This window comes from Anastrepha obliqua, chromosome 5, assembly GCF_027943255.1.
Source record: "Anastrepha obliqua isolate idAnaObli1 chromosome 5, idAnaObli1_1.0, whole genome shotgun sequence".
In the NCBI taxonomy this organism is placed as follows: Eukaryota; Metazoa; Arthropoda; class Insecta; order Diptera; family Tephritidae; genus Anastrepha; species Anastrepha obliqua.
Window position 1 is genome coordinate 55,966,323 of NC_072896.1, and position 12,005 is coordinate 55,978,327.

The following is a 12,005-nucleotide window of genomic DNA, read 5'->3' on the forward strand; positions in this document are numbered from 1 at the left end:
TTAACGAGTATAGTAAGTTGCTTAGCGAGCAATTCCTGCTGGGTTTCTACCGTGGGAACCTCCTCTGTAGGTATTTGCTGGAGGCTGAGCCACCTCCCAGGCGATTCGGAAGATAGCTCTTCGACTATACTGACGAGATCCAAGGCCAAACTGTTTTAAACTCCCACCCCCGAATTCCGTCATCGGAGTCCAACCACCATCCATTGCAGGCGAAGAGATTTAGGGTACTTAAGTTAAACAAAACAAAATTTTTGTTTTTTGGAAATATTTGAGGTACCAACAAATTGCCAAAATATTAAAAAGAAAACTAACCACAAATAAGAGTTGCCAAAAAACTAAATAAATGCACCTTAAAAATAGCTGCAACTTGCTTGAAAATTCTTGGGAAAAACTCCGAGAAAAAGCGTATATTATATTTAAATTTACTATATCTTTATTGGTAAAAAACAATATCTCTATAAAGTAAACTTGAAGAGTTGAGTAAAAGCAAATATTTTTCAAATTAGGTCCAGATTAACGACGTGTTTAAGCATTTATAGTTTCGTTGCTGTATCACGTTTAAGAGTTATAGACAATTTCCGCACATCGTCGTTTCTGGTACATATTTAAAATAATTGGAAAATCTGAGTGTTTTTGTTACTTTGACTTTATTTTTTCATATGAAATTATTCCAAAATAGATTTTATAGAAGATATTTGTTACGGCTTTAATGTTTTTATTATAATTATTATATTATTACTTTTATTATTATGGATTATTTCTAGTACCCGCAAGTAATCAGATAATCTCCAAGCTTCTCTACAACAGATGCGGCTTGTTGAGGCTGAACTGGATCCTCATAGATGGAAACGATCACGGCTAAAAGAGAAAAGAAAACAAAAAATATATGTTTATTATAAAAAGAAAATATACGAAGATATTCTAATATGAGAAAATGTTAAAAAATGGTTTGAGCATAAACAAAATGATTTGCAAGTATCTTTTCATTTAAAAGCGCTCACGACTAAAATGTTGCTTAATCGAAATTAAACAGCACTTTCCACAAAAAATACACACAAATTTCGACTTTTTATTTATATATATTAATGCGTTTCCAACATCTCCAATATTATGCAACCTGGGTGAAAGCGGATTCCCTGCAATAAGAGAGAGGGTATACGAATCTACTATGCAGCTCATTCCAAAATTATTTAACTCAACTAACAGGGATATTCACAAAAACCTGGTTGCAGCTTCTCGCCACAAACGTTCTTTTAAACTCAACTCCACTCTGTGACGATGTGTTGCATACGCAAACAATCTTGGAATTTTTCCTCCTAAAAGATGTCCCTCAATTAATAACCTACCTGTATGGTTGCTGAATGATAATACTATTGACACATCTCTGCACAACTTAAAAAAGTCAAATACTAGTATACTGGTATACCAGCAAAGATTTTTGGAGCTCATAAATAAATACAAATCCCTTAATTACACAGCAATATACACAGACGTCTCAAAACGAAATAATACATCATTTGCAGTCGTTACTGAGCATGGAAAAACAATATCCGTATCGTCCGTATTTAGTTCTGAAACATTCGCAATTTACAAAGCTATTAAAATCAAAGGGAGGTTTATCGTTTGTTCTGATAGCTTCTCCTGCTTGAAAGCAGTCAGAAACGTTTACAATTTCACCACAGCAGTTTCTCAAATACGTGACATGTGCAGCAAATACAGAAATAATGGGTGCCTGGTCGTTCTGGTATAACTGGAAATGAGTTTGCCGATCATACGGCAAGTTATTTTGAAGCAGCACCGACCTTCCAGTTTGCGTCTTTAGATAAAAAAGACCTGAAGAAATACATAGAGCTCCATATAAATTCAAAATGGGACATAGAGTGGCGCAGTTTTCTTCACAAATATAAAAGTACCAACCCAGATCGTAGTAAGGTAGTTTAACCTAGTAATACCACCCGTCACCAATCAACAATTTTTACCCGCCTGAGGATTGGCCACACCAACGTAACGCATCAGCATTTGCTCACTGGAGGTTCTCCTGCTTCCTGTCCTTTCTGCTCCAGATTAGCATCAGCGGAGCATTTGCTCAATGAATGCTTAATTTTGGAGAGATTAAGGAAAAAACACTTTGGCTCGGCGAACCCAGCGTCTACTCTAAAATAGGTTACATCGCGAAACATTTTAAGCATATATAATTTCATCCAAGAAAGCAATTTAAGTATATGAAATTTTGTAATAATGTATGTAACGTATAATTTTAGTTATAATTATCTTTATATTTCACGTACTTCATAGTATGTATGTGTCTATGTACTACTTGACATTAAGCTAAAAAGTCGATGGCCTAAGTTGCTTGTACTCTATTTCTTTAGATATTAAGCACTGTATTTAATACTATGTTTAATAAATAATAATAATAATAAACACCCTTTCTGGGTGTTTGGCCGAGCTCCACCTCCTATTTATGGTGTGCGTCTTGATATTGTTCCATAAATGGAGGGACCTACAGTTTTAAGCCGACTCCGAACGGCAGATATTTTTTTATGAGGAGCTTTTTCATGGCAGAAATACACTCGGTTGTTTGCCTGCCGAGGGGCGACCGCTATAAGAAAAAACTTTTTCTCCATTTTTTATCTATATAGCATAAATATGTCACGGTTATTGTAACCAAAAACTTTTAGTGAACTTTTGTCAGTTTATGGCGTAATATTCACATCCCTGGGGCCGCTATTCCAAAAAGCTGATGACACCGTCTCTGTCAATGAAAAAATGGCCGAAATTGGGAGAAGTTGACCTTGACAACATATGGTTTCAACAAGACAGGTAACATGCCACATAGCACGCAAAACAATTATTGTGGGAAAAGTTTTGCCACTCGAAAGAGTTGTGGTTTAATACCATTGGACTACTTCTTGGCAGGTTATTTGAAGTCAATGGTATACATGAGTAAGCCAGATTTTCTTTATGCTTTAAGTGCCAATATCCACCAACGTACTATTTATTACGGCATACGATACAATTTATATTAGTTGTACCAGGGAAGCAGCGAAGACCATTTGAATGCTATATTCAAAATTTAATTGTAATTTTGCAAAAGTAATAATATCACGCTTAAAGAAAAACCTTTTGGAAATAATTTAGACATTATAGTACTGGGATTCACAGTGTTGAATAAAATGGGCAGGCAAGCAATAAAAGCGCGTGAATTATTTTTAAAGCATAAAACATATTTAATAATAGGCATCTTCTATTCGCTATTTCCCCGCTCACTATATCTATGCTCGATTAACTTAACGAAAAATTTGCATGCGAAAGCAACAACAAAGGTATCGAGCAAGATTCGCCGTTACCGAGTACGGTCATCAGACTGGTATAACTTACTGTCGTACAAACACATGTAATTTAAGGTAGCCCTATTCCCACGTCGCCAATATATGTTGCTTCATCTATTCGCCACTTGATAACGCTTGGCGAAAAGAAGATGCCTAATACATATTATATATAACGTACATAGAGTGTAAAATTATAACTGTCGCATCCTTTTTTTATAATAATGGCATTAATAACTTTATTTCGATAAAATACATCCTTCATAAATACACACATATATTATTAAAGGCAAATTTTATTCATCAAGTTGAATTTGTTGACCTTAGGCGTTTAAAAAAAATGGATACATTTCATTGGAAAAGTCACTATCTGTGTCTTTTCATCGACAGTTGAAGACCGGTGAAAATTAAGTCAATTATTTCTTTATAAAACTAATACAGTTTGCCTATTATTTCACCAAATTTTAGCTTTTATACTATATTTTTCTTTATGGTATCAAAACGGCACGTAAGTTCTACTTGTAGCGTACCTGGGGTACTCTTGCCATCTTACCTACCTACCTACCTACTATATTTTTACTTAACGCTTTTTCAAATCTTCACGAGGGGTGCTGACGTATTTTTTAATGCAATAAATGAAGTCAACTATTTTTTTTTTATTTAAGTACAACGTGACAAACATATGTTCAAAGTTTTAGTTCTTTTGTCGCAACCACACCCACCGCCGTCGTTCACCAGCTGACGTTTACTGCGTTCATTAGCGCATTAGAATGAATGCAGTGAACAGGAAAAATATTCTGTTTTTAGTCTACGATTACCCTAAAAGGGTAGATGGTCACCGGACTTTAAAGAATAATATAGTAAATTCCTTCATCTTTCGTTTATTTGTGGATGTTCTGATGTATGCCCTAATAGGTAGTTGAAAAATTTTAATTTATAGTACATCAGATCCAGAACTCCATCTTTCATAGCAAATTTCTGACTGCAAAAACACGTATGATTTAAAATAAGCGGCATATTAACAAATGATTGATTGATCTTGTCCTATAAATGGAAACCGAACTAATAATTGCTTATCTCGCAAAAATGTCACCTCTTACATATTTCATGTTTTTGTAACAAATAAAGTTTTAACAACTATACTATTTCAGCGCTTTAATTTTTTAAGTAAAATTATACCAGCGCTTAAAATCTATTCTATTCTAATATATACATATTTTGTCTTGTCTTAATACTGTAGCATACACACTTATACATATATGTCTGTTTCCTAAAGTAGGGTAGGTGGTAAAAGTACCTTTGAATATAACTAATGGATATATTCATACCTTGTGTAGTTTTCATGCAATGCACTCCGCTGCGTCCTAGTTTTGCACGGACGACGCGATCTGTACCAGAAAGGTAGATGTACCTTTGGCCCGCTAATGTGACACCATTGCTAGTAAGCAGGTCTTGCTGATCGAATCCAGCGATTAATTTCGCCAACTCTTCTTTTGTAACCTGAAAATGAAGAATAAAATCATGAAATACATACAAATACATATATTAAATCAGGTTCTAGCGGTTGTTCAGTAAGAGACACGCTCAGGCACATAGCCCATTGTCATATCGCATTGGGAACTTATCCTGATCTCCCTTAAACCAAGGAGAAAATTTCAAAAAAATGTTTAGAAGATCCTTGATTTCTAAAGCTGAAATCTTAACTCATTAACGAATTTTCTACCTAAAGTGGTGAATTTTCGTCTGGATAAAGCAGGAACTGGCACAGGTGCGAGGGTCATTTTTGCAGCAGCATAAACATTCCCGTAACATTGCCAATTCTGCTAAAGTGGTAGTCCCTGGCCGGATATGAATCTGGGTAGTTCCAGTTACGTAGAGTCGACTGTTGTGTGGGGTCGTCTTTTCCTTTGCTGCCTTCAGACAAAGTCTGCAAAAGTTATGCCAGGACTAGTCTGAGCACTGAGCATAAACACTGCCCCGTTATAACAGAAATCAGAGCGCTAAGGCTTATATCACATATACAGTTGCGGTCAGAACCTTAGTAGTGCTCACTATATTTGAGTGGCCACGTTTTTTTTATCACAATTTTTCGCCACCCACTGTAAAATCCGTTAGATTAAGAAGTCGACTTCAAGTTATGCAATCACTTGTAAAACTTAACTTGTTGGTTTCCTTAATTTTTCCTTTTTTTTTTACTTTTTTGTCAGTCAAAATCTTAGTAGTGCGTGAAAAAGTGCTGAAAAATTATTATTATCGCGACTATCTTTGTGAAAATTTAAAACAAAAACGGTGGGATAAGTTTGTTTAATTGATATTCTGTAGCTAATTGCCAAATTTTTATTATTCCTCATTCAGTAATGTCCAGAAGGAAAAATTGCACACCCGAGAAGCGCGCCCTCCTAAAAAAATTGATTACTGACGGAAAAACTTATGTGGAAGTGCAAAATATCATTGGTTGCTCACAAACAATGGTACGTAATGCCATCAAGTACAAACCAAGTGGCAAAAAGCGTGGAAGAAAGCTAGCAATGTCGGCAAGAGAAGTTAAGTCTATGGTCAGATACTCAAAGCAGTTTCCGTTTGCGGCTGCTACTGAGATAAAAGATGCCTTAAAAGTGTCTTCGAGATTTGAGACAGTTCGTTTGCGTTTGCGGGAGCACGACCTGGGTGCCCACAGTTCCATTGTAGAAAAGAGACTTCGATTCGCCAAAGAACATATAAATTGGCCTTCGACCAAATGGCGCAACATTTTATGGGAACGAGTCGAAGATTGTCTTGTATGGTGCAAAAGGATCGCGCCAATATGTAAGACGACCACCTAACACTGAATACCCAGCCAAAGTATACCCCAAAAACAATAAAGCATAGTGGTTCTAGCATTATGGTCTGGGCATGCTTTTCTTGGCTAGGCGCGGGACCTATTCATTGGGTTAAGAAAATGATGACTGGCGCTTCATATGTCGATATACTCAAGGACATCATGCTGCCATATGCCAGAGACGAAATGCCGCTTGTTTGGACGTTCCAGCAAGACAACGACCCCAAACACACGTGCAAAGTTGCTAAAAGATGGTTTGAGGAGAGTCAAGTCAACATAATTTAATGGACGCCACAGTCGCCGCATTGAAAATTTGTGGGTTAATGTCAAGGAGGCAGTAGCCCAACGCAAGCCAACATCTAATACGCAACTATGGGAAGCTGTAAAGAGCGCATGGGAGTCGATTTCGATGGAAAGATTCCAAAAACTTGTTGACTCAATGCAACGCCGTTGTGCTGCAGTTATACTGGTGGCCTTGCTCTTTCTAATGGGCATGATGGGATGTTTGTTTACCGCACAATCAATAGTTTTTTCCAAACATTTGAAGTGACAGACAGAAAAAGAAGTGGGCGTCCACATTGTCCAGTTTGTGGTCAGAATTGGAGAACATGGCCTGTCGAAGATCTCACAGAAATTTGGAGAGTCTCAAACAATCTGTGGTTCGGGCAGCGACGTCTATATCCATGGAAACCGTGCGTGATGCAATAGCTAAATGGCCTAATCGTTCGGAGACTTGTGTTAAAGCAAATGGTGGCCATTTCGAATGAATTTTTTTTTTTAATATTTACATGATTAAATAAAACTAACTTCATTAAAAAAAGAATTATAATTTCATATCTATAACGGATTTAACTTGTAACAGAACTTACGGCAGAATTAAGAACATATATAGATATATAGACTATCATATACACATATAGACAACAAACAGGAAATTTAAATATTAATATATATATATTATGTAATATTATACATATACATATGTATACATAAAATACACCTATATAAACCATAGCACTTTTTATTCATGAATTATCTTCTATAGTGTTTTTCAGATGTTTGGCAGCAATTCTTGTTGAAACCGAAATTTTCAAAAATATGCATTTTAAAATTGGTTGGATCAAGCCACCCGAAATCATCGGGTAATTAACTAAGCCATACCCAAAATTTGCCTATATGCATTCAAAATGCACAAGCTATAACACAAAATAATTACAAAATATATTTTCTCATGCTTTTCAACGCGCTGAACAAATGCATGTGGGTATGTCAATGGATTCAGACCAGCCGAGTCCTTTATATGCCCTAACTCCATTTTTGCGAATTCAAGTTTGTGAATTATTGCAAAATCACAGCTTTAAATATCTACTTCATGATTTTATGAGAAATACATGCATCCGAGTCCAGAAAAAAGCACTAATAGGGCACTAGGCACTAAAATAAGCAACTAAGTCTGTCATCATAATTGACATTCGTGAAACCTAAAAAAAAAAAGTTTGGTACTGAAGTGGTCCACTCTTCAATGTCTAATTTTCTCCATCAAATACTAGAAAAATTAAGCTGTATTTTTATCTGTGCATTGTTACATTTCGAGATGAATCATATGTGGTGGGAGCAGAGCATTCTTATAATATATAGATATTCGACAAAACAGCGAAAAAGCAGTTCGGAAAATAGGATTACAAATGTGCATGCTACAGACAAAAGCGAAAGGAAAAGGGAGTGTCACCGAATGATTAAGTGCCGGTCGCAAAACTTCTTTACTAAGAACCGGATAACAAAGGAAACAAAGCGCGAAAGCAAATACGAAAGAGAATAACTGAGTACATACACCGGCCATCAAGCGCATGGAATGAAACAAAGCGAATATAAAGAAGTGTTTGTAGATACATATGCATATATGTGTGTATATGCATGGATGTGCACACATGAGTATGAATGACTTGAATTCTGATGACTTGGACGGTAATCAATGTCGCCCGACTAGTTTTAACTATATATAAAAATTATAATGTAATATATTTCTATATTGTGTTTCGATTAAGTATTCACGCTGTATTATATACATCGTGCGCTGACCTCCAAATTTGTTATGATTTTAAAAAAATTTTACAGATAAACTCTGTTGTTAAAGAAAATGTAGGTTCATTAAGTTTAATAAAACTAATGTGGACTGTTCTAATCTCAAGTGTATACAAATTTCTCTTAGTCCTGACAATACTGATGTCAGCTCAAGAGAACTATTCGCCTTAAACTTGCAAAATATGAAAGCGGATCTTAAATATAATTGATAACGCCCAATACTCAAAGATAACATTTAAACGCATGATATACATATGTGGTTCCTTTTTTATCATATCGCAGGAACGCATACAAACAAGGCGAATTCATAGCATACAAACTTACAAAGAAATGAAATTATCAACTTACTGAGAAACCATGAAAGCCGGTAAAATGAAACGATAAAAAAACTCATCGAGGGAAACGAACTTAAAACGAAATCATAGATAGCGAACGAATATCAGATGACCATATAGAGTATAAGCATTGGAGCAAAAACGAAGTACCAAATATTTGTCATTTGTGCTATTTGCAAATACACACATAAGTATATTCTACTAGTATTTTTGCCTTCAAATGTATTTTAGCTCTCAATATATTTAAACCACTCGTGTTTTCAAAGCCAATATAAACCAAAAAAAATTCTGTAAATACTCAACACGCATAGTGTATTTCATAAATTATTAAACGGCATATAAAGTCGTATCGCTATAAATTGACGGCACTAGGAGGCAAATATGTCCATTCTTCCATATAAAAATGTTATACATATATGTATGTGCACACATACGGGTAAATGTATGTGTAAGGAGCAAAAAATAAATTCAACAAGGGTGTTTTATCCAACTAGCTGTTACTCAGATATGCTTAAATACTCGGTGTGTATATAAGTAAATTGATTTTCGTCTCAATATTTAACACCCTGTTTTTTAGCCAACAGTCGGTACATTTTACGTCCGGTCACACCCTTCAAGTCAAAATTTTAAATTTTAAATATTTTGTATTGAAACTTACCTCAAATCCCTTGGATTGGGCCCAGATGTTACCATCATGTCCAGCAATGCAAGCTTTTGTTACACAGTGAGAGGCCAGAAGCTGGTTATCCACATAATCTTGCCAGCTCATTTTGGTATATTTGTTGTCGACTGTAGTATTATCTGCTTTTGATGCAAAAAAAGGTGGTTTTCGTCACGTTATTTGCAAGAAAAAAAACTGGATCCAGAATGTGTGGTCGGATACAAACTTACTGCAAAATTTCTCAGACAACTCGGATTCCAATTTTCACCTTACCTGCAGCAGCACTTCTGCTCTATATTTAATCTCTACCTGTAAAATAGAAAATTTCCATTATCCCAAAAATATATTAATGTACATATACATATACGTATATCCATAAATGGAAAAAATATTTTTATATAAATGCTAATACGGTGCGGTATGAATCACATATATAAAGGGCACACTATTTATAAATGCTGAATCGCAAGCGCAAATTTTTCCAAATATCAAAAAACAAAAAATATACAATATGCAAAAAAAGTGTACTAATATATGAATTCGAGGGAGCTTCTTTACAGTTGCGTTTCAAAAACTATGTAGGCTTAATAGGACTCTAATTATAAAATAATTTTTGGACAACCTGCAGTTTAAAAACCAGTCTGCGTTTTTCTGAATTCCAGCCTTTTCAGGCTCTAACCAAATGCAACCTTCCGACGCGTGAACACTAACAAAAGCCAATGAAAATTTTCAGATTTAATGCCGCCGCCATCGTTGCGGACAGCCGACAACTAACGACCGAAGTGTCGTCGTCATCGTTTCACTCGACTCAATTCTATCCACGAATGGAAATGAGTGAGCGGAAATCAGCACATTTGGTGAGTCAGCATAGCGCAGATTTTCTCAAGCTCCGCGCTCCCCTCGAAATACAAGTTGACAAATCAATGAGTATTTTTAGTTTGGAAATTTTAGATTTACTAATCTCGCCAATATATAAACTGCACAAGTCATCTAAACATTTATGGCTTTTGTGACTAACAACTTATTTCATTATTACGAGCTCATTCAGTTACTTTATTAACTGACCGCTAACCAAATATATATATGTGTATCCACATTCACTTTAAACTTTTGCACGAAATAACTTTAGAATTATGTTCACGATTTATAATGCAAATAGATGATGCACATTTAGCTGTTCACTTCATTTACCAAATATGTAAAACAAATGTGAGAAAAATATGGAAAACTCACTTTAACACACTGCAGCCTGTTCGATGGCAAATGATTTCTACTCTTCCGCGAAACTTCGGTTTTATTTTGACGTCGGCAATGCCGAATCGGCAAACAGTGTTGCATTACAATATTCCCGGCAGTCCCACCCTGTACAGAATACAGAAGGTGGTGCTTTCTGAAAACCGCTACTTTGTTCTAAATAAATTTCACAATTGAGTGACGTCAGTCTAGAATCTTTGTTTACAACTTACGTATTTGTGAATATTTAGTGAATGCTTTGGTGAATATTGCGGTTTAAAAATTTGTGATTTTTAAATTTAAAAAATTATAAAATGAAAAGCGGCAGTTTTGAAGAATTTCTTGTCGACGACCTGTGGCAAGAAAGTGGGCAGAGTTTTGTTAGCAAGATAAGCCATTTAATTTAAGCTCGAGCATAATTTGCATAAAACGCTTTGCGGACTACGTTTATCAAAATCTTCTCTAGAACGTGAAAGACTTCTCATTTTCTAAGAATTTTCTGTACTAATGAACTCTATCTTATGGTTAGTTCAAGGTAAACTTGTATATTTTAATTAGATGAAAGTTAGTAATTGAATTTGTATATATTTTAATTATTCTTTAGTTTTAGTAGTCAGCTTGAAATTATGTTTTCTTGACTTTTCCCAATAAATAAATGAAATTAATAGAACAGCCAGGTTAAGACTCTTTTATAATAATCAATTCAATAAAATATATAAAGACTATAGCACTTGCCAAATACCGCATATTTAAACGCTGTGCCGTACCAACAATTTATAACGGAGTGTGTATATGCCATTTGTGTATTGACAGTTTCCACTGCTTTTGCTTACTCGTCCACCCTCTTGATTTTAACTGTTAATCTTCTATACTAAGGTCACGAAGCTGATTTGTTGACATAATGGGGGACGCGGCAGCGGTTTATTTATGGCAAGTTGAAAGCAATACAGAAAAAAATCAAAAAGTATAAGAAAATGATGAAATGTGGTGAACAACCGGCATGCATTTGAAGCTAGAAGCATATGACAATATTGCGAATGGAACGTCTTTTCGTCTTTTCATTTTTTGCTGGCATCCGAATGTACATGACGAAAGAAGAAAAAATCAGCTGGTCTACTGATATCACCTTTAAGAGATTCACCTTCCTCTGAATCATAGATGACAAGATGAGAAACTCTCTGCCTCGTGAGAGCGTTGACAAAATGTATAACTTTAGCCAGTGATGCCATATTGGACGAAACACTAATTCGGTGTTTTCTTAACGAAAATTGGAAATTTTGCGGTTTCCACACCACCTTCATCATCATGTTGTTACGATTGTGTTACATTTTTATACAAATTACATGACTTACAATAATTCTTCTGAGATCGATAAGTGGATTGTTAAATAAAAGTCACAAATTAATGACAACACAACTTGCTTGCCTTAGTGAATCACTTTATTGCTTTACTACTCGCTTAAGACAGGCCGTCCCGATTACACACCAAATTCTTCGATTCAAATGGAGCCAATCTCTCCGAGTGAATTACTTTGATTTATTCTGTCC

General features: G+C 35.3%; 1 protein-coding gene across 9 annotated transcripts; it reads right to left on the reverse strand.

Annotated features, from left to right (window-relative positions):
* Nucleotides 1–628: 628 nt before the first annotated feature.
* On the reverse strand, nt 629–10,553 carry LOC129249319 (profilin). 9 transcript variants are annotated; one of them, XM_054889062.1, is made up of 5 exons: nt 10,459–10,553; nt 9,456–9,534; nt 9,223–9,365; nt 4,658–4,829; nt 629–858 (listed from the first exon to the last, which is right to left on the reverse strand). In XM_054889062.1, exons 3-5 carry the CDS (start codon nt 9,331–9,333, stop codon nt 761–763), a joined length of 381 nt encoding a protein of 126 aa, XP_054745037.1. In that variant the 5' UTR covers nt 9,334–9,365; nt 9,456–9,534; nt 10,459–10,553; the 3' UTR covers nt 629–760. The 9 variants fall into 9 exon arrangements, with proteins under 9 accessions (XP_054745037.1, XP_054745038.1, XP_054745040.1 ...); XM_054889063.1 differs by having other exon boundaries at nt 9,223–9,368; XM_054889065.1 differs by lacking the exon at nt 10,459–10,553 and adding an exon at nt 10,291–10,383 and having other exon boundaries at nt 9,223–9,368.
* Nucleotides 10,554–12,005: the final 1,452 nt, after the last annotated feature.

Bases quoted from the DNA above. Each gene is read 5' to 3' on its own strand.
- LOC129249319 (XM_054889062.1), bottom strand. From the start codon at position 9,333: ATGAGCTGGCAAGATTATGTGGATAACCAGCTTCTGGCCTCTCACTGT. The intron at 4,830-9,222 runs GTAAGTTTCAAT...CTTCATTTTCAG, and splicing joins CCCAATCCAAGGGATTTGAG to GTTACAAAAGAAGAGTTGGC. The intron at 859-4,657 runs GTATGAATATAT...TTTCTCTTTTAG, and splicing joins TTGCATGAAAACTACACAAG to CCGTGATCGTTTCCATCTAT.